Genomic DNA, 22,184 nt, shown 5'->3' with positions numbered 1-22,184 from the left:
TGCTTCCTTGCACCATGTCGCAAATTTTACATCAATTCTGTAACTAATTTTAGTTTTCCCGCAAGAAGAAACCGCAACCAGAGATCGGAAATTTTTTTTTAGTCTAATCTAATCCATTAAACCTTTCCAAATTTGTCATCTCCAAACTAGTAATGCGTTTAGTTGAGATCTTATTGATAAAGGCAGCACATGCTAATGCTTTAATTGTGAAGCGGGAGGCAAAGAAGAGTGAGACGTGCATCGGAACTCATTTAATTAGTGGAAGAAGTCATGTTTATGTGTAATTTACTCTCACTGCAAAAACAGAGCTCATTAGGGAACAATCAGTATTGTGTAGACCAAGGAACGGAACAGGCAGGTCAGGGATGAAGCTGTGGAGAGGTTTGAAGCAAAGCTGGTGTTTAAAACTGAGCTCCATGCTTTGGCATCATACAGAACACAGTTCATCTAGTCAAACACATCTTTCCCATTGTGAGATATGGTCGCAGTCATCGGCATGCTGCTGAAAGACAAGTACCATTTAACTAATAACCAATAACTGTTCAGAAAAGGTGTTATCTCTTGGAGACTGGGACAGGAGTTCACCTTCTGACATGAACAACAACCCTGAAAGGATCCAGTGGACGGACACAGAGTTCATCAAATCATATTCATGTTAAAATGGTCCAGTCAAATCCCAGATCTGAATCTGAAATAAAACTCATGCTCGCAGAAATTCTCCGTCCAACATGACTGAGCTTCAGCTAATTCTCAAAACAAGAAGGGCAAAGTTTTCAGTCTTAGAAAGCTTGCAGAGGCATCCGGTATGAGACTCTGAGCAGCGAAGGCAGGTCCTACAAAGCGTTATGAGGAGCCGAATGCAAGTTTGTTCCACATTATTCAAAATTACATGAAATAAATGAGACGATGCCGTCTTTTCCCTCCACTTTGCATACCATTCAAATAAAATCCATGAAAACTTGTGGCTGCAACAAAATAAAACACCAGCTAAGTGGCTGTTTCATCTGTAGATGACCTAATCAGCCGCCTGACCCAGAAAAACATCCAGTTGGTTGAATTAGCTACAGTTTCCGTGAACGCTACCTCGAAATGAACAATCAGCAACGAACAACGAGAGTCAAACGTCCAATTAGACCCCAGTTTTTACTGATCCTCCTGTTGCTTGACTTACCTAAGAACCTGTGTGATTACCGATGGAAAGGTTATACATTTAGAAACAGAGGATGCTTGAATGTTAAACCGTGGGATCACAGCATAAAAGGCAAGTGGGGAACTTCCACTTGCAAATTCCTTAGCAGTGGGCAAAGGCCGGGGGTAACTGTCTGTGCTGTTGGTGAATATGTTAATAATGCTGGAGATGCAAAACTAGGGAAGATTCAGTTGACCTTTTCTTTTTATGAAAACCAACAAAGACCCTTTTGAAGTTCGAGTCGAAGGCGAGATGAGTCATGTACGTTTATTTTCAACCATGCTTTTATTTTTATTTTGCCATCTGTAGCCACAAGCTTTGTCAAGCATAGCTTGAGAAAACTCCTCATCCGTGTTGTATGACATTAGGAGCTTGTGCTGCAGATGCAGGCTGTCCTCAAGAGGAAGGGCTTGCTTCTGTGTTTCATAAATTCCTGCTCCCTTTCAGTAGAGAAAGCCAGGGTCCCAGATGTTGGATCGCTACCTCTACTCTGCTCCAAGGCTCGGTTTGCCTTTATAAGTTGGATTTCAGTACTTTCATTACTTCCTTATTTTTGAATTGGAATTAATCCTCTGTATTTTCCCCCCCCAAATATTAAGATTAACAGGTTTAGTGTCGAATTTGTCTTCCTACAGCAGAGCCTGTAATGCACAGACGGTTCTGCCTTCATAAAAATACAGGTAAATGCAAGTTTACAAGCAGTGCCTCTTGCGCATGAATATGATACTAATTCTGAGATTTTAACTATTGATTTTAGTCATTTTCTTTCCAGGTTGACTGATAATTCAACAAAAAATGTAAACGGATAAAAACCATGAAATGACTGCTCAAGTTTGAATTTAGTGTAACATTCTTCTTGGCTCATGGGGTCAAAATGGCAAAAAGAGGTGGTGCTGGTTAAATTTCCCTCAGCAAGTTGCACCTAGGCCGCACAACAAGCTTTTGGCCTAATTCTGGTCAGACATTAAGTCCCTCTTCCTGCCTGAATTTCTAGCATTTGTTTAAAGTGGTTGGCACCCTTCCATGAACTAACAGTTTTGACGATTTGATGTAATCCTTTTCATGGTGGTAGACCGAGTTTTCTTCCCCAACCACCTGACCCAAACTCTTGCTATTAGATGAAAGGAAATGCTTCAGGAGCCACCGAGGCTCAAGATGCTGCGACTGTCGAGTTACTCTTCATGAGGAAGCGAGCTTAACATGGACTGAGGAGGAGCTGACAAAGAAAAGAAAAAAAAATGACTGAACCAAATGCAAAAGCTTGAAGTTCTGGTAAGATTTGTCCCTTCCACATAAACACAATATATACAGTCAATTCATCCATGAGCGTATCCTTGCAGGGTTGGTTCCTATTTCCACGGGGTACGCCATTCACCAGTCGATTACATTAATGCAATTTTCATGCAATTATTTTTGGTAGAATCCAATTAAATGTATCCTCTGAATTTAACTCATCCCCTTTTAAGGAACAGTGAGCTGTCACTGTGCAGAGCCCAGGGAGCATTCTGGGGATTTGAACCAAGGAGCTTTCTGCCTTCCCAGGACCCAAACGCCCTGCTATAATCACTAGGTCACCACTCCACATTTCTTCTGGAGAAAAGTTATATGGCCAGGAGAAAGGATGAGTCCTTTGGCTACAAATACAAGGACTATTTTTGAAGACCTGAGATAATTCAACCAAGCCTAAGAATACTTTAACAAGTGTCAGCCATGGTGCCGGCAGCACCGGGCCTGAGGAGGATTTCAGCCAGTGGAACTGGTGCACAAGTTAGATAGAAAACCAAGAAGCACCTGGACCTCAAAGTTCTTTAACCACATTTCATATCAACTCTTTGATGCTTTAACCTGACGTGTACAACATTTGCCTTTGTACACTAATAATATGTTGACCGCATCCTGTTTCTGCTGTAGGAGCCAGGTGTAAAGTAAACCAAAAAAAAAAAAAAAAAAAAATTATAAAAATAATAAATGGGTAGTTTAACCAGTGTGAAAAAACAACCAAACAGAGATTAGATCTCTGAAACCAGACATCCGACATCCAAACCAACCACCTGCACATATTGTGCAAATCAGGATACTGACGTGTTTTTATCTTCAAAGCTGGCTGAGTTTCATCTTGTTTCCATCGGTGTTTTTCACAGCAGTTCATCCTACGTTTATCTCTTGTTGTTATGCAGTGTTTTATGTGTCAGCGTTCTGACACAGTTCTTTCATGCTGTTTCCTGCCATAATGTCATACGTAGAAAAAAAAAAAATATATATATATCTGCTGCAGGTGCGTGTTGAGAAGTTTCCTGCTCTCGTTTAGACTTTTGAAAGTCAGCAAAAGTATGCAAACATGTAAATTACAGTGTATGAAGTTCATTTTACATAAGAAAAAAAAAAAAAGCTGTGGCGCCATGTGGATGCTCTTGAAGTAAACATGCTTAGGTTGCGTTTCTCGGAACGATGGTCTCAGTTTACGCCTCTCGCTGCAGCTTGCGGTTTGCATCTCGCTTTGGACCATGCGTAAGTGGTCCAGCTTAAAGGCACGCTGACACCAAACTCTAGCCGAGTTCTTGCACCGCTCGTCGCTGACATTTCGCCTACAATCTCACAGGAAGGCACGTTTCACACTTCGGTGTCCTGTGGAGCATCTTCGAGAAGAAAAAAAAAAGAGAACTTTTGACCACAGACCTGCCGCACAAGTAAACATCCACTTTATCCACACTTAGCAAGCCATTTATTTTCTTTTACTTAAGCTCTTTGTGTCGACTCGTTGGAGTCTGAGTCATATTGCTTCAACTGGACGTGTCTTGTTTGTACAGCTTTAAGATTTATAATGTTTGAGGAGCCGCTATTTACCTGAGAGAACACATGTACTAGCTTGAGTTGGCAGAAGTAATAAATCCCCACGCTTTTTCTTCTTGTGTGGCTTCATGGTGATCTTTAACTTCATCAACAGGAGCCCCTCCTCTGGCATTCTGTTAGTCATTTTTTCCCCCCTATATTTTCTTGTGAAAATAATGAAAACATTCAGCTTTGGAAACAGTAAAAATTTAAAAAAGGTACTTTTCGACAATCTTGAACGGCAGTCTGGCAAGTGGGCAGAAGAGGTTTTGGAGCCATGGAGGCGGCACTGCTCACCTACTGATTCTCCTAACTCTGTCCACACTTACTGTAAAACGTAAGACTTTCACAATTACTGATTCTCTTGTTGTGGGGTAGAGTTGTGGTGGTTTTAGTGTAAAAGTAAACCACCATGTGGTAAGAGGTGACAGAAATTATCTTATAAAGCAAATTTAGAGCCTTAAAATCAGGCCGCAGTGGAGGGGCAGGGCTACAGGGGCCTCAGTCCTCGACACGGCCGTCCCGGGTTTGTCTCTCAGCTCCATTTCCTGTCTGTCTGCTTAGGTATAGAGAATACCAGTGTCACACAAAAATATTTAAACCCTTAAAACGATAGTGTATTAATTTCCTTTAGATCTATAAATGTAAATATATAAACCATAGAATCCACCTGTGTGTACTATGTGAGCTAAGTACAAACAAAGTTGTTCTTAAACTTTGAACTTAAAGGTTTTTTAGAGAATATTGGTGCACATCAGCCTGGACGCAACGTCTCCCAGTTGGCACCAGGTGGTGGTTGGCATCACGCTGTGGGGGAGGATTTCTTCAGGAAGCAAGAAGAAACACTTTTAGAGAGGGTGGGGAGATGGTCGGAGTTAAATGCAGGGACATCGTAGAAGAAAACCTGTTAGAGGCTTTCAATGACTACAGCTGGTAGAGACACGTCTCAATGACTTAAAGGTGGTTCTATATGTCTCACCTGACCCCGATGATTTTAGACTGATTAAAGATTCTTTAAAAAAAAAAAAAATAGTTTACATTTTGCAAAAACAGAAGATGGGATTCTTGCTTCATTTTTTTCATTTTTTTCCCTTTATTTTTATTCAAGCAGCACAGGTAAACTACCTTCACGCCTTCAGAGCTCCGAATGTTGCTTTCTAAATTGGACAGAGAGGGAGGAGCCTGCCCGCTGCAGCGTTCATGAAAGAACTGTTGCTGCACAACACACCTTTCACTTACATTTGAAGAAAAAAAAACAAAAAAAAAACCTCGGGTCATTTTCCTTTCACCTCCATTTTGTGCGCTAGTCTATATCGCTGTATAATCCTGACAGTATACACTGGCATACATCTGTGGTTGTAATTCTGATGTAATGTGGAAATCTTCGAGAGGTTGTAACACTTTTGCTAGTCAATGTAAAAGTGTTGTGTTATAAAGGTTCCTAGAAACTTGGCAAAACTTTTATTGATGTAGATTAGAAAATACAGACAATTCTATTACATACATAGTATGGTATCCTACATAGCGCTAAAACAAACCTTGAGCTACTTTACAGTGTACTGTTAAATAGCACCAAGAATTTATTCTTTAGTCTATTACAAAACATATTTTCATCACCAAAATACTGGAAGAACCACAATCTAAAAAAAACCATTTCACTGATTTCTTCCTACTACTATGTGCAAATCTATTGAAATCTATTCGGATGTGTAATATTCCTTTGGCAGAAACTTAGTTAGAACCTGTTGATTGTAGACACCCGCCGTCTGCTGGAAATGTTCAAGACTATTTTTACAAGCCCTATATAACAGAGAGCATCATAGTTTGGTGACACTGCTGGTCCTAAAATAACTAAGAGATCAGTGAGTTGAAACCTGCGTTGACAAGTTCACAAGACATCTATACGTTTTGAAAATGTTCACAAACTCAGCGTAGACGCCGTGTCATGACCTGATTGTTACTGAAGACGTCTGAGAACAGAATAGAAGATTCCGTGGATGAAATTGTTTAAAACCCCTCCTGTTCCCTGAGTTTGATTGGGTTTATTATTATTTTCCTGCTCCCCTTTTTTCTTTTTTTCTTTTCAAGTACAACATTCTCTAAAGACGTTACAAAAAAAATAAAATAAAATAAAAATAAAACATAATTATAAGATTTTCAAAAAGTCTGTGCTACACATAATACTTCTGTTTTCTAGTTTAGAAAAACTATATAGACAACATTTACAAAGTATTTTCCGGACCACTTTATCCGTTCCCTTCTTTGTTGTTACTGACATGCTCTTGCGTCAACACACAGGCTTGGCTTTTTAAAGTGTGCATTTGTTCGAGACGCGCAGGAGCTGCAGTGTTGTGTAACCTGCATCACTTCTGTCTCTGTGCTCCGCGGTTTCAAGAGTTTCAGGCATGTCAGCTTCCTGCAGTCTCGTATCCTCAGCGCCTGATGGTTCCTCGCATGTCCTCATAAACATCATTTTCCATACGCCTCGGTTTCACCATGTTGTCTGAGGTCTTGTTCTGGTAACAAATGATTGTCGACATGTTAGAACTACATGCATGTGAATATTGGATATGCTAATGGAAAATAAGTTAGAAGCCGAATGCAACAGCTCTGAAGATCAACAAAATAGATCTTTTGCAGTCTGAACAGGTTTCCAGGCTGCATTTTTATGTTATTTACTTTTTTTTTGTTTTTTACTTTTTTTTTGCACAAGTGCTTAGACAAGAAAAACAGTTTGATGGACAGCAACTTTCTTCAGTTAAATAAATAAAAGACTAAAACTCATATGTTTATTTCTGTCAAGATTACTCCCCTGGTCGTGGACACTCACTCATGCTAAAAGCTCCAATGCTTTGCAGTGAGGAACCTTGGGGTATATTTTGACCAAGTTTTACATTAAAATCCATGAGAAATTGTTGCATTTTTTTATTGCTTTATGAAACATTGCTGACTTGAGTAAGAAGTAAGGAGCAGAATTTATTTACATGTTTTTAATTCTTCTAGCCTTCACTGTTGTAATGCCCTACTTACCTGTGTATAGAGCAGCTGCAGTTGATTCAAAACCCATCAACAAGTTTACTGACTAAGTCAATTTTTTTGTGTATTTCTCTGCTTCTTGTCTGGCTTCACTGGTTTCCTGTCTACTTCAGAGTTCAGAATAAGAGCATGGTTCTAATTTGTAGAGCTCTACAATAACCAATATCTCCCCAAACTTTTACATTTATATCTCCCTAACAGGTCCCTATGTGATGTGAGCCTGCTGGCTGTGCCACCTTCAGGACTTCCTGGCTTAAAGCAACACTGTTACCCAAAGACTCTGGAACTCCTTTCAACTGAGCTTTGAATTGCCTTTTAAAGAACACAGCAATATCTTAAAATTACATTTGTTAAAATAACTACATTTTGTGACTTTTTTTAAAAGTTGGAAGCCTATATTTTCCAACCGTTTATGCCTTGGTTTGTGTGTCTTTAAAGGTGCCATATGCATTTTAAACTCTTGAACAGCTATTGCTGGTCACACAAACAAAGCTTTTTTTTATTGACCTTATCAGTTAAGATTGATCATTTCATGAAAATAGTTTCTATTTTTCATTTTTTTAAAGGCATTGAAATTCATTTAAAAAATTGTAATTTACTATAAACAGAAATCATTTAAACAGAAATCGTAGTGAATATTTTCAATTCAGACTGACCTAATTGCTTCAACCATAAACCTTATTAAGTGTGACTCATGCTCAGTGCGTAAGTTCCACTTTACTTTTATGACACATAAAAGAAAGGACCGGTTTGTTGCACAGTTCAGGGATTAAGACATTAAACCAGCCTGGATTTGAGACAGTTAAAAGCCGGTCCACTTAGTGGCTCAACAATAAAGCTCTGAAATGACCAGGAATCCAGTGAAGAGAAGCATACATTGACGAAATGGGTTAAATTCTTTTGGTTCAGCCCAGAAGACAAGTTGCAGCATTCTGGACCAACTGCAGTGTTGCGAGGCAGGCCTGACTAACACCAACATGTAGTTACAATAATCCAGTTGGGATGTAATAAAAGCACAGATCACCTGTTCAACGTCTTTAAAAGACAAAAAAAAAAAAAAATCAACCGACTTTAGATAAAGGTCTCAGTTTAAAAAGAATTGCTGAACAACTGAGTTAATCGGTTTATAAAAGGTAAAATTTCGGTCATATATAACGCCTGATATATTTTTTTAAAGATACAATTTGTCAAAAGGCTCTGGGCTATGCAGATCCAAACAGGAAGCATTGTGATTACCACTTGGTCGGTAATTACCACAGGAAGCTGGAGGAATTTAGTCAATTATTGAAAAACAACCCGAAGATTAATTGAACTATTCTCAATAACACTAGAGAAAAAACAAAACCTTTTAGGCTTCTACAATCTCCTGATACCTGAGCAAACTGCCTCTTAAAGTAATAAAAGACGCCTGCATCGTTTTTCCACATTCGTTCAGCTTTCTCACCCTCTCATCTTGCTCAATGAGCAGCTACATCAAAAACAGTTTGACCTTTACGGTAAAAGCTAGACGTTATTTCCACAGTAAAAAAAAAAAAAGAAAAAAAAAGGTGGTGATATACTCCAAAGCTTTTTTTTAAAAAAAAATCAACAGAAAATTGTTCAGTTACAGGTACGGCGTAAGTGACATTTGCAGTCAGCATGACCGACTGATCCTGGAACATCCCCAGAGACACGCAACCAACAGTGGAAGAGAAACAGTGAGCTTAGAAACACAAAGACAAGAACAAAATGAATGTATACCTTGCGCATGATCCACACGATAAAGAAGATCATAATGATGAAGAGGACGGCAACAGCGATGACAATATATACCACCGCCATGCTCAGACGTGATGGATCACATTCCTTCGGCGGTTTGGTTGGTGCTGCTGCTTGGCTGTCTCCTTAAAATCAAAACCAAGCATCTTTATTTCCTCCTCTTCAGTGAGGCTGCAGTCAAAGTTTAGTCAGAAATCTTTCTTTTTTGTATGTTGTATGGATATTAATTTGAGTGCTGGTTCTTTTTCTTTTCTTCCTATCAGACGGTTCAAAGCCACCTCCCACAAAAAACATCCAAAAACTAGGTAATATAATTTATGTAGAAACATATGCTGGCAAGATTTGGGTAAATTTGAATCATTTAATCCTGGAAGCATTTGATTTAAATTAAACTGACTACAGTTTGTTTGTATTTGTGTTTACAGTGCCTTTCAGGTTTATATTCTAGTTTTCTAGTATAGCACCCCCTTTAAACTTTGTTTTGCCCACAGAAAAATCTATCTAGTGGAACATTATAGTTGAGCTGCAGTGCAGTGGATTTAGAACAAAAAAATAAATAAATAAAAATACTCACCAGGCACCACCAGCAGCACAGACCCGTCGCCTGTTGTCGTTTGTTGAGTGTACATTGTTTCGTCTGTTCCTGTATATTCACACCAGTACGGTCCAGTGTCACTTCTGCTTAAGTTTTTGATGAGAATATCCACATTGGGGAATTTTTCATGTATCTGAACTCTTTCCCTCATTTCTGCAACAACAGTCTCTTTTTTTGTGGCTCCGTCTATAGTAACAATAACAGTCTCCTTGTTGATGCCCTTTTTTAAATTCAGACTGTCTTGACGAGTGGTAATTCTGCACTGGATTGTGATGTACTGTCCGGCTTCTTTCCAAATCACTCCTTTCATCTCTAAACCACAAATCCAAAACAGCAACATTTTACGATCCATCACACAATTCTGACCATGCAAGTTATTGTTTACAGTTTCAAGTGACCGAGTCTTACCTGCTGCGTAGCACAGACAGAGGATGGTGGAGATCTTAACCCAGATAGCAGACATGTTGATAGTTTGTGTAGGCAAGGTTCAGTCCAAGTCTGACACTGCAATCAGAAACGCTCTCAGCCTCATTGTCTAACTTGACAGCAGACAGGAACTCATGGCCTATATAAAACATCTTTGATGTGGGCGGGAACATGTCAGCGTCATCAGTGTTTTTCTGCATTTAGTTAGTTATAGTTGACAGTACAGTAACTGCATCTGCAAGCAGCTGGCAGAGGAAGCTGAGCGTGCTGCATGAGGGCTTTCAGTTTTTTGTGGAAAGTGCAAGGCAATAAATTGCACTCACTTTAGTGGTGGAGCTGCAGTCTGAACGGAAATAACACAGCAAAGATATTTGTCGGGTTAAACATGCAGGAAATTTGCAAAGATGTTTTGTGAATTTTATATTTTCTGAGTGAAAGTGCATCTGTTTGTGATGCATGAAAGCAGAAAACATGTATTTGATTTTTTTCTAGACTTTAAAGGGTTTTGGTCTCGGTCATCTTAAATGTTTCACTTCCTGCTCATTAGTGTGTTTATGCTAGATTTTGATAAATTTTATTTTGATTGCCTATTGTGTTCCTGCAACATTTTGGTCCCATCACATAACATTTTTCCAATATCAAGCTTTTTTTTACCCCAGTCCTTCGGATAGTTAGCATTGGGGTGGAGTAGGTTGAGGGTTAAGGGAAATTGTATAGTGTGGTGTTGTTTTGAAAACTGTTTCAAAACACTTTTTTATATTATAACGTTTATCACCCTTTAAGTAGTGAACAGAAATTATTAAAAAAATGTTTAAAGACTTATAGTTGTAACATTTGGCCTTCTCTAAATATAATGACAGAAAATAATAAGACCAGACAAGCTGATTGAGAGTTAAGCAGACAGACCACACACTGAAGAAGGTGTGTCTAGTTTTTATGTATTTTTTCCTTTATCAGTTTCTTTTAAACAGTATCCCAACATTTTTTTTTTCAGTTTTTAAATTTTTGGTTAATCAACAAACTTGCTCAAGTTTCTACTATTTTCTCATCTTTTTCAGATGTCCAAACTGTTACTGTAAGTTAAGGGTATTTTATTAGTGTGGCATGCACACTCAATACCGCACAATTGTGGTGTATTATTTTTAAAATGAGGCACAAATGAAAACCTGAGAAGTGGGACATGTTGAGTGCAGCAGTGATGAGAATGTAACAGTGCAGGAGACAAGCAGTTTTTAAAAAATAAGTGCGCAGAAGAATGTTCAACCATGTTTGTAGTGCAAAGATAATGGTGCAAAAATGCAGTAAACGTTCAGTTGTGTACTTTTAAATTTAAATTGATTTTAAAAGTTCAGCAACGTTGGAAGTGCAACATATTGATGCAAAAGGCCATAAAGTTCAGTTTTGTGCATGTGTGATGCAGAGTCCAGTTTAGAGTTCAACAGTTCAACAGTCTGATGGCAATGGGGAAAAGGCTGTTGCAGAACCTGGTGGACCTGCAGCGGATGCTGCGAAACCTCTTCCCAGAGGGCAGCAGGGAGAACAGTCCATGGTGGGGGTGTGAGGGGTCACTCATGATGGCACACATCGCTAAGATTAAGTGTCCTTAATGGAGGGAAGAAGAGTCCCGATGATCATCTCTGCTGTCCTCACCACTCTCCTCACGTTCTTCCAGTAAGAAGCACTGCAGTCTCCACACCGCACAGAGAGACAGCTGGTCAGAATGCTTTCTATGGTGCTTCTGTAGAAGGTCGTGAGGATGGGCAGGGGCAGGTGGGCTCTCTTCATCCTCCACAGGAAGTACAAGCGCCCCTGAATGAATACTTTGCATCCAATTACAGGTCGGATATGTCTTTTGTTTGTTTAGCACATTTTCAGCAGGAAATCTTTACACTTTCTTTTAACAGAATTGCTCAAAATTGGTCATATTGGAAGGAGATCACCTGTGAGCATCAATTTTTAAACCATATCAAAAATTTTCTAAGGACCTTTAGTGTTGACTGTAAATGGGTCATTCTAAGAATGTAATATGTTTTCATTAAAACTATTCGCTTATAGGACCGTCTTGTCCATATGTAGCTGGATGTCTGGGAAACAAATAAATTTTTCCCCACAAAATCTCAGTTTTACATCACTTGAAAATGGATATTTATGAAAACTCTGACCAGAGTGTAGATTTGAGAAAACCCCGTTGCGGTGCCTGCGTGTGCACATGGCCAAACGGAGTTTTAGGGTCCCGAGCATCATGGTCTCCACCAAATAACGCGGTGCTGATGTCACATGTACGGCCATTGTAATCAGCTTGACTATGCAGTGGAAAGTCAGAGAGGAGCTGTTTTTTTGGTCGGTCCAGATACTTTTTGTTTGTTTGTTTTCATGAGCCAAACCGCTCCAATATGTTGAGGTGCAAAGGAGAAAGAGATCTCCGAGGTCAGCTATTTTACAACAACTCTCCCTCCCAATGCAGAGGGACCACGTGGTTGTTTTGACGGATTCTGACTGGCTGACATGCGCTTTAGCTTTGCCGTGCACAGCCTCCCTATGCGTTTGACATATTTAAAACGTTGCTCTGTGTGCGGGTTTGTGTGGATGAAAACTTTCTGAAAACGATCTCATGTGTACAATACAATTTATTCATTTATTTTTTTCTTAAATGTGGGAGAGATATTCATTTTTTATAAACACCCGGCTACGTGTGTACAAGGCAATAGTTTGGCTGTATATGATCATGGTCTTTCTGAAAGGTTGGCATGCCCCACTGTCAAAACCTTTGCACTTTCTAACAGGTTTTCTTCCGAGGTTAGCTCCATCCATCTTCCTATCAACTCTGATCAGCTTCTTGTCCCTACTAAAGAAAAGCATCCCATAGCAGTATACCGTCACCGCTGTTTCCTACTGAGATGGTGTATTTGGGAAAGCTTCTCTTGTTTATGTTCTAGTTGCCTGGCCTGTCTGTTTAAGTGAAAGGCTCCATCTTGGTAGGTTTGCAGCTGTAACATATGCTATCCATCTTCAGAGGACTACTGAGGACTGAGGACTGCTTGTGAACACTCTGCATGTTTTGTGGCAATCTGCAAGCAAAACGTTCCTTTAATACTTCCTTTTATTAATGTTTTTTTTATATATATATTTTTGCTAGTCTTCCATAAAGCCAGAAGGACTCTTTTTACCATTTTGGTGATCTATGAAGCAAGAAAAGCCTTTCGAAAAGCACGGTTTATTATCTTTCAAGGTCATGACTGTGCACTTATTCCTGTAGGTCTATCACATTAAAAGTCAACTAAAAGATATTAAAGTTTGTGCTTGGAAGACGACAAGATATGAAAAAAAGATTCAAGGGTATGAATACTTTTACAAGGCACTACAAACGTTTGAAGATTCCAAGACCTATGTTCCAAAAACAGAGAAGACACATGAAGAATTACCCTCTTTTTTACTTAACGCAGGCAATGTGGCAACTATATTTTTAAGCTGTAGCCTTTGCACTGAGCTATATTATACACTGGAGTGCTGATTTTGCCGAAAAACTGAAGTCACTCGCCGCCATCTTGCTACTCCCTACTCTCACAGAATCCCATAGGATTTGGTTGCAACAACAAGCAGTTTTCTGGCTGTGTGAAAACGTTTCACAGGCAATTCTACAGTCAGTGGATGTACTAACACTATCAACTACTAGGAAATTAGTTGCTGAAATATTTTACATGTTATTCATATTACATATATATATGTATATATAAGTATGTGTATGTATATATATGTATATATATGTATACACATATGTAAATATATGTTTTTGTATAGTTTATTTATATATTTATAAATGTTAAATATATATATTTAAATGAATAAAATGCAAAATATTTCAGCACATGACTTTCTCAGTACTAGATAGTTTTAGAACATAACATAAAAGTATATGGCATTTGACATTTTAAAAGTCTTAAGCCCCCCCTGAACATGAGAAAATCCTCGTTATTCGATGCTGTAGCGCACATATTCCCTAGTTACTGGGGGGAAATAGGGAGTACCAATATGGCAGCTGGTGGCTTCAAAGCGACTCGTTCTAACAGCGGGCGATTAGCACTCCAGTGCATAATATAGCTCAGTGAGCCTTTGCAGCAGCTACAACTTGCTAAACGTCTCACAGTTTATATAAACATCTGTGGTGTTTCTGAATTTGGGGCCAGGCCCCACCAGATGTCACTGTGGAGCTCTATGTTAAAATAAGCAGTGGGACAGGATAGATCTTTGTCGAGCAATATAGTAAAAAAGACAGATTCCCTTTCCATGAAAAAATTCAGTTATAAACATTTGTGTCTATATATCTAAGTCTGTCAGAGAAGCTCAGTAGGCTAAATCCTCTTGAGCTACCTTGATGTTGGGACCAGCGCCCACCAACATTTGTTTAAATAATGGACATCTGAAAGCAGTGCACATGTCCAACGCGCTCTCAGTAGTAAGCCATGGGGAACAAATCATACGGCCCCAAGCTTGGATTGTCCAATCAAAAATACTGGAATTGCACACCTTACGTTTACGTTCTGGTGGATAGTGATGGCCCATCTAGGCAAGACAAATTTATTGTTTAGCACATTTCAGTACAAGGACAATACAAGTGCTTTACATGATTAAAACATTGGAAAATAAAAACAGAATAAAAGCAAGTAAAAAAACAGTTGGAATAAAATGTTGGACAATTTAAGCAAAATAAAACAGGAAAATGGAAACTAAAAGTAAATGTTAATCTAGTGTTGTTTGTCCTTTTAGCTCATTGAAGGATGGATGTGAATCTTTTCTGTTCAGTAAATGAACAATATAAGTGAGGCTTTATTTGTAATTTAGTTTAAATTTTATGTATAAAAATTAAACTACATTTAGCTTATATAGAATACATTTTTTAGTGATGGTTTATGCTTATTTATCTGTTTAGTTTAAAACTGATAAAAGTCAGGTTGTATGAATCACAAACAATAGTTGCTGCTAATACGTGTCGTTCTTGCGCCCCACTTAACTTATCATGTCAGAGACACCGCTGATATACATATCAAAATATTTCTTCCTGAAAAGAGGTTCTTGTGGAGGTAAGAAGGCCAACATTACATTGTTTGCACTGCTCTCTTGTGGCAATAAAGCAAAGTGACTCAGTATATTCTGCTTAGATCAGGAGTTTCCAAACCTTTCGTCATGTCGGCAATCATCGAGTCAAAAGTACTTGAATGCCACATTTTGGACATGCCTGGCTCAGATCAAATATTGTCTTAAGCCAATAGCTGTGTCAGAATAAAGGTCAGATAATTTTTCCAGCGCAGAGATGATTAAAGATGCACAAAGAAAGGTTTTCATACCCCTAAACTGTAGTTTATTTATTAGATTTATTTGATAGGGACAGACACACAATAACATAGACAAAGTGAATAAAACAGCAGTCCTATGCCTGTATCATAGTGTATAGCGTAAGCTAGTTTGCAGCACTTGTCCCTAGATCGGCTTCTGTAGACAGTATGTCTAAAAACTATTAAGTGACATAGTAGCAAGAATGTAAAATGGTAAAACATTATATTGACAACAATATCATGTATTATGTAGTGACTAAGAAGAGGAAGATATGAATTCTCCCTGTTTTGGTGAAATGTGACTGAAGCATAAAGCATTATGATTACAGAATAATCATAAATCGAACCAACTTTGTTCACAAAGTTTATGGGTACAAAATAAAGGAATTTGACTTTGGCATCGTAAAACAAGCAAACTACAATATATAGCAAAGCCCTTCATGGGGAAAAGAAAGAACAGGAGCAAGTATGAGAGAGGGCTATTTTGATTGGCATTCGTACATATATGCACACGAGAGGTAAGGCTGACTGTAAAAATTTAAATATATGCATTTGTTTCCAGCAGAGTAGCTTGCTGCCCTGGGTGTAGGGGGTTCAATGTGGTCATCAGAGACACAACCTGTGGATATAAACTTTCTCTTCCTCTGCTCGTTTTAGTCATCAGGGCTCTGGAGCACCAACTTGAAGGTTGAAGTCTTGAATCCACAGCTCTGTTAAATGGACTGAACTTATATAGCGCTTTGCCAGTCATGCTGACCACCCAAAGCGCTGTACACTACATTCACCCAGTCACTCTCACTAATGCACACACATTTATACACCGAGACGCAGCTCGGTAGGCAACTTGGGGTTAAGTGCCTTGCCCAAGGGCACATCAACATGTGGCAAGGGGAAGCTGGAATCAAACCCACAACCTTCTGGTTGCCAGACAACCACTGAACCCATCAAGCCAGAGTCGCTCTAGTTGCTTACTGCAGGTTGGACTTGTCATGTTTAGTGGATGAGCTGAACCACACAGAGATGGTTGAGCACAAGGGAGACTGAATAATGGCAGCTTAGAAGACGATCAGTAGCTTCTGCAAAAGGTTGAACTCCTAAAGTTGCCGCAGGAAGTACAGTTTCTGCTGGGCCTTCTTTGTCTGAGAACCATCTCAGGTCCTCAGAGAGGGAACCGGAAGCGATCCACGGTGGGCCTCTCTACTGTCTTTAGCGGGTTTAGCTCCAGGTGGTTCTAACTGCACCAGTGTACCAGCCGCTTCCCCTCCTGTCTGTATGCAGACTCATCACCGCCCCGCATCAGACCGATGACCGTGGTGTCATCTGCAAACTTCAGGAGTTTCACAGACAGGTCTGCAGATGTGAAGTCACTTGTATACAGACCCGTGTGGGGGAGGGGGGTTAATTGCTGCTACCTGTCAATCGGGAATCTGGTGATCCACTGGCAGGTGGAGGGCGGCACTGTGAGCTGGATGAGCTTCTGGTGGAGGATGTCTGGGTCGATGAAGTGTAGACCCAGATTGACTGTTTGCCCAGTAAGCAGACTGCTGGGGGTCCAGGGAGGCCTGTGATGTTTTTGAGATGCTTCAACTCCAGGCGTTCAAAGGATTTCATGACCACAGACATCAGAGCATTGGGCCTGTTGTCATTTAATCCTCTGATGGTGCGTGTCTTGGAGACAGGGGATGATGATGAAGCGTTTTAAGAACCTCACGCAGTTCTTGTAATAATGATTGTTTCAGTTGATAAATGAAATACATGATTAACACGAAAAATAGGAATAAAAGAAAAAATATTCTTTGGTTATTGGTTTAAATATATGCTGATGATTCTCATACCAGCAGTGATCATATGTTGATTCTAAGAAGCTGTATGTGTGTGAATGATAATCAGTAAATGTCATTGATTGTTTTGAATTATCTGATTATTCTATGCTGCCAAATTACAGACCGTAATTAAACCCTGTGAAAAAGCATTACTAATTAAAGAAACATAAAAGTTTCAGATGGGTTGTGGACATGCAGTTTTTGATTCAGTCATCATTATTGTGGGTTTTGTGATGGTAGTAAAAATGTCCTTCTTTGTTGTTACTGACATGCTCTTGCAAACACACAGGCCTGGCTTTTCAAAGTGTGCATTTGTTGGAGAAGCACAGGAGCTGCAGTGTTGTGTAACCTGCATCACTATGTGCTCCGCGGTTTCTGGAGTTTCAGGCATGTCAGCTTCCTGCAGTTTCACATCCTCAGCGCCTGATGGTTCCTCACGTTCTCATAAACATCACTTTCGGTATGTCTCCGTTTCACCATGTTGTCTGAGGTCTTGGCCTGGTAACAAATGATTGTCAACATGTTAGAACTACATGCATGTGAATATTAAATATACTAATGGAATTAAGTTAAAAGCCAAATGCAACCGCTCTAAAGATCAAGACAACAGACAGGGTTCAGTCCTTGGACCAATTCTATTTACTATATATATGCTTCCGATCGGCAAAATTATCAGACCGCATGGGATTCATTTCCACTGTTATGCTGATGACACTCAGCTATATTTATCCATAAATCCTGATGAATCCAATCAATTACTTCGACTGCAGTCATGTCTTGATGACATCAAAAGCTGGATGACTTTAAATTTCCTGCATCTAAATTCTGACAAGACCGAAGTTGTAATCTTTGGGCCAGAGTCTTCAAAAAATACACTTCTTAACCAATCACTTAATCTGGGTGGCATTAACTTGGCCTCTGGTAATAATGTAAAAAATCTTGGTGTTATTTTTTACCAAGACATGACATTTAAATCCCATATTAAACAGGTTTCCAGAGTTTCCTTTTTTCACCTCCAGAATATTGCCAAAATTAGAAACATTCTGTCCAGGGGTGATGCTGAAAAACTAGTCCATGCATTTGTTACTTCAAGGCTGGACTATTGTAATTCTTTACTATCAGGAAGTCCACAAAATGCAGTTCAAAGTCTTCAGCTGATCCAAAATGCTGCGGCAAGAGTTCTGATGAAAATCAACAAGCGGGATCATATTTCTCCAATTTTAGCTTCCCTTCATTGGCTTCCTGTTAAATCAAGAATAGAATACAAAATTCTTCTTCTATGGTATAAAGCCCTTAATAATCAAACTCCATCATATATCAGAGCTCTGATTACCCCGTATGTTCCTAACAGAGCACTTCGCTCTCAGACTGCAGGTCTGCTGGTGGTTCCTAGAGTCTCTAAAAGTAGAATGGGAGGCAGATCCTTTAGCTATCAGGCTCCTCTCCTGTGGAACCAACTCCCAGTTTTGGTCCGTGAGGCAGACACCCTATCTATTTTTAAGACTAAGCTTAAAACTTTTCTTTTTGACAAAGCTGATAACTAGAGTGGCTCATGTTACTCTGAGCTACCTTTATAGTTTTACTGCTATAGGCTTAGGCTGCTGGAGGATATCAGGATCTAATTTTCTCACTCTACTGATTTCTACTGTTCTTCAATTATGCATTACGTGTTGTCATTTCTGCTTTAACTTTCTGTTCTCTCTCTTTTTTCTTCATAGTAGGTACACCTGGTCTGGCGTTCTGTTAACTGTGACATCATCCAGAGAAGACAGATCACCTGCTTTTATCATCTAATGTTGAACAGATTATTGGATCAATGTGTGCTTCTGTGCTTTTTTGTCTGTCTTGTGTCTCTACTCTGTCTTCTGTAACCCGAAGGCAGATGACAGTCATACTGAGCCCGGTTCTGCTGGAGGTTTTCCTTCCCGTTAATGGGGATTTTTTCTTCCCACTGTCGCTTCATGCTTGCTCAATGTGAGGGATTGCAGCAAAGCCATGGACAATGCAGACGACTCTCCCTGTGGCTCTACGCTTCTCCAGGAGTGAATGCTGCTTGTCAGGACTTTGATGCAATCAACTGGTTTCCTTATATAGGACATTTTTGACCAGTCTGTATAATATGATTGATTTTTTTTTTTTTAGCATAAGTGCTTAGACAAGAGAAACAGTTTGATGGACAGAAACTTTCTTCAATTAAATAAATAAACGACTAAAACTCATATGTTTGTTTATATCAAGATTACTCCCCTGGTCGTGGACACTCACTCATGCTAAAAGCTCCAATGCTTTGCAATACCTTGGGGTATATTTTGACCAAGTTTTACATTAAAATCCATGAGAAATTGCTGATATTTTTTCTTGTTTTATGAAACATTGCTGACTTGAGTAAGAAGTAAAGAGCAGAATTAGTTTTACATGTTTTTATTTTTTCTAGCCTTCACTGTTGTAATGCCCTACTTACCTGTGTATGGAGCAGCTGCAGTTGATTCAAAACCCATCAACAAGTTTACTAAGTCGATTTTTTTTTTGTTGTGTATTTCTCTGCTTCTTGCCTGGCTTCACTGGTTTCCTGTCTACTTCAGAGTTCAGAATAAGATCATAGTTCTAATTTGTAGAGCTCTACAATAACCAATATCTCCCCAAACTTTTACATTTATATCTCCCTAACAGGTCCCTATGTGATGTGAGCCTGCTGGCTGTGCCACCTTCAGGGCTTCCTGGCTTAAAGCAACACTGTTACCCAAAGACTCTGGAACTCCTTTCAACTGAGCTTGAGTACTGCCAACTCAGCTTTGAGTTGCCTTTTAAAGAGCACAGCAATATCTTAAAATTACATTTGTTAAAGTAACTACATTTTGTGATGTTTTTCTAAAAGTTGGACGCCTATATTTTTCCAGCCCTTTTTAGTCTTGTTTTGCCTTACTTTAAAGGTTCCATATACATTCTAAACTCTTGAACAGCCATGACTGGTCACACGAACAAAACTTTTTGTGCACTCAGTTTTTATTGACCTTATCAGTTAAGATTAATAATTTCCTGAAAATTGTTTTTATTCTTATTTTTTTTAAAAGGCATTGAAATTAATTTTAAAATTTGTAATTTGTTATAGAGGGAAATCATTTAAACAGAAATCGTAATGAATATTTTGAATTCTGACTGACCTAATTGCTTCAGCCATAAATCGTGTTAAGTATGACTCATGCTTGGTGCGTAAGTTCCACTTTACTTTTATGACACATAAAAGAAATACATAAAAAATGACACCAAAGGACTAAATAAGAGGAACACCCATATGTATTTTTAAATGAAACTTAAAAACACCAACAGTTGGGGCCTGTCTGACGTGAGAGGAGCGGTTTGTTGCACATTTCAGGGGCTAAGACATTAAACCATTCTGGACTTTGAGACAGTTAAAAGCAAATGAGTCTGTCTCATTTTAAAACGGATTTCTGAACAACTGAGTAAATCGGTTTATGAAAGGTAAAATCTGAGTCATATATAACCTCCGATATTTTTTTAAAAAGATACAATTTAACAAAAGGCTCTGGGCTATTCAGATACAAACAGGAAGCACTGTGATTACCACTTGCTCGATAATTACCACTTGTGTCCATAATACAGGAAGCTGGAGGAGTTTAGTCAGTTACAACCCGAAGATTATTTGAACTATTCTCAATAACATTAGAGAAAAAATAACCTTTTTACCTTCTACAATCTTTTCTCCAAAGCTTTTTTTTTTTTTAAATCAACAGAAAATTGTTCAGTTACAGGTACGGCGTAAGTGACATTTGCAGTCAGCATGGTCGACTGATCCTGGAACATCCCCAGAGACACGCAACCAACAGTGGAAGAGAAACGGTGAGCTTAGAAACACAAAGACGAGAATAAAATGAATGTATACCTTGCGCATGATCCACACGATAAAGAAGACCATAATGATGAAGAGGACGGCGACAGCGATGACAATATACACCACCGCCATGCTCAGACGTGATGGATCACATTCCTTCGGCGGTTTGGTTGGTGCTGCTGCTTGGCTGTCTCCTTAAAATCAAAACCAAGCATTTTTATTTCCTCCTCTTCAGTGAGGCTGCAGTCAAAGTTTAGTCAGAAATCTTTCTTTTTCGTATGTTGTATGGATATTATTTTGAGTGCTGGTTCTTTTTCTTTTCTTCCTATCAGACGGTTTAAAGCCACCTACCACAGAAAACATCTAAAAACTAGGTAATATAATTTATGTAGAAACATATGCTGGCAAGATTTGGGTTAATTTGAATCATTTAATCCTGGAATCATTTGATTTAAATTAAACTGACTACAGTTTGTTTGTATTTGTGTTTACAGTGCCTTTCAGGTTTATATTCTAGTATTCTAGTACAGCACCCCCTTTAAACGTTGTTTTGCCCACAGAAAAATCTATCCAGTAGAACACTATAGTTGAGCTGCAGTGCAGTGGGTTTAGAATAAAAAATAAAAATACTCACCAGGCACCACCAGCAGCACAGACCCGTCGCCTGTTGTCGTTTGTAGAGTGTACATTGTTTCGTCTGTTCCTGTATACTCACACCAGTACGGTCCCGTGTCACTTCTGCTTAAGTTTTTAATGAGAATATCCACATTGGGGAATTCTCCATGTATCTGAACTCTTTCCCTCATTTCTGCAACAACAGTCTCTTTTTTTGTGGCTCTGTCTATAGTAACAATGAATGTCTCCTTGTTGATGCCCTTTTTTAAATTCAGACTGTCTTGACGAGTGGTAATTCTGCACTGGATTGTGATGTCCTGTCCGGCATCTTTCCAAATCACTCCTTTCATCTCTAAACCACAAATCCAAAACAGCGACCTTTTACGATCCATCACACAATTCTGACCATGCAAGTTATTGTTTACGGTTTCAAGTGACCGAGTCTTACCTGCTGCATAGCACAGACAGAGGATGGTGGAGATCTTAACCCAGATAGCAGACATGCTGATAGTTTGTGTAGGCAAGGTTCAGTCCAAGTCTGACGCTGAAATCAGAAACGATCTCAGCCTCATTGTCTAACTTGACAGCAGACAGGAACACATGGCTTATATAAAGCATCTTTGATGTGGGTGGGAACATGTCAGTGTCATCAGTGTTTTTCCGCATTTAGTTGTAGTTGACTGTACAGTAACTGCATCTGCAAGCAGCTGGCAGAGGAAGCAAAGAGTCCAGC

At 39.1% G+C, this 22,184-nt stretch overlaps 2 protein-coding genes across 2 annotated transcripts; both read right to left on the bottom strand.

Moving 5' to 3' along the window:
• Positions 1-5,464: 5,464 nt before the first annotated feature.
• On the bottom strand, positions 5,465-10,046 carry LOC105933020. The gene is made up of 4 exons (XM_036148697.1): positions 9,816-10,046; positions 9,387-9,719; positions 8,795-8,937; positions 5,465-6,534 (listed from the first exon to the last, which is right to left on the bottom strand). Exons 1-4 carry the CDS (start codon positions 9,868-9,870, stop codon positions 6,451-6,453), a joined length of 615 nt encoding a protein of 204 aa, XP_036004590.1. The 5' UTR covers positions 9,871-10,046; the 3' UTR covers positions 5,465-6,450.
• A 7,297-nt stretch (positions 10,047-17,343) lies between these two features.
• Positions 17,344-22,013, bottom strand: LOC105933019. Its single transcript, XM_021321431.2, has 4 exons — positions 21,900-22,013; positions 21,471-21,803; positions 20,888-21,030; positions 17,344-17,484 (listed from the first exon to the last, which is right to left on the bottom strand). Exons 1-4 carry the CDS (start codon positions 21,952-21,954, stop codon positions 17,395-17,397), a joined length of 621 nt encoding a protein of 206 aa, XP_021177106.2. The 5' UTR covers positions 21,955-22,013; the 3' UTR covers positions 17,344-17,394.
• Positions 22,014-22,184: the final 171 nt, after the last annotated feature.

This window comes from Fundulus heteroclitus, chromosome 16 (assembly GCF_011125445.2).
Source record: "Fundulus heteroclitus isolate FHET01 chromosome 16, MU-UCD_Fhet_4.1, whole genome shotgun sequence".
NCBI classification, from domain to species: domain Eukaryota; kingdom Metazoa; phylum Chordata; class Actinopteri; order Cyprinodontiformes; family Fundulidae; genus Fundulus; species Fundulus heteroclitus.
This window is presented reverse-complemented; position numbering and strand designations above follow the sequence as displayed.

What these genes read in the sequence shown, in the direction of transcription:
- LOC105933020 (XM_036148697.1), bottom strand. Translation starts at nt 9,870, where the DNA reads ATGTCTGCTATCTGGGTTAAGATCTCCACCATCCTCTGTCTGTGCTAC. An exon ending in TGTGCTGCTGGTGGTGCCTG is followed by an intron (nt 8,938 to 9,386) that starts GTGAGTATTTTT and finishes TTTGATTTTAAG; the next exon opens with GAGACAGCCAAGCAGCAGCA. An exon ending in TCGTGTGGATCATGCGCAAG is followed by an intron (nt 6,535 to 8,794) that starts GTATACATTCAT and finishes ATTTGTTACCAG; the next exon opens with AACAAGACCTCAGACAACAT.
- LOC105933019 (XM_021321431.2), bottom strand. Translation starts at nt 21,954, where the DNA reads ATGTCTGCTATCTGGGTTAAGATCTCCACCATCCTCTGTCTGTGCTAT. An exon ending in CTGTCTGTGCTATGCAGCAG is followed by an intron (nt 21,804 to 21,899) that starts GTAAGACTCGGT and finishes TTTGTGGTTTAG; the next exon opens with AGATGAAAGGAGTGATTTGG. An exon ending in TGTGCTGCTGGTGGTGCCTG is followed by an intron (nt 21,031 to 21,470) that starts GTGAGTATTTTT and finishes TTTGATTTTAAG; the next exon opens with GAGACAGCCAAGCAGCAGCA.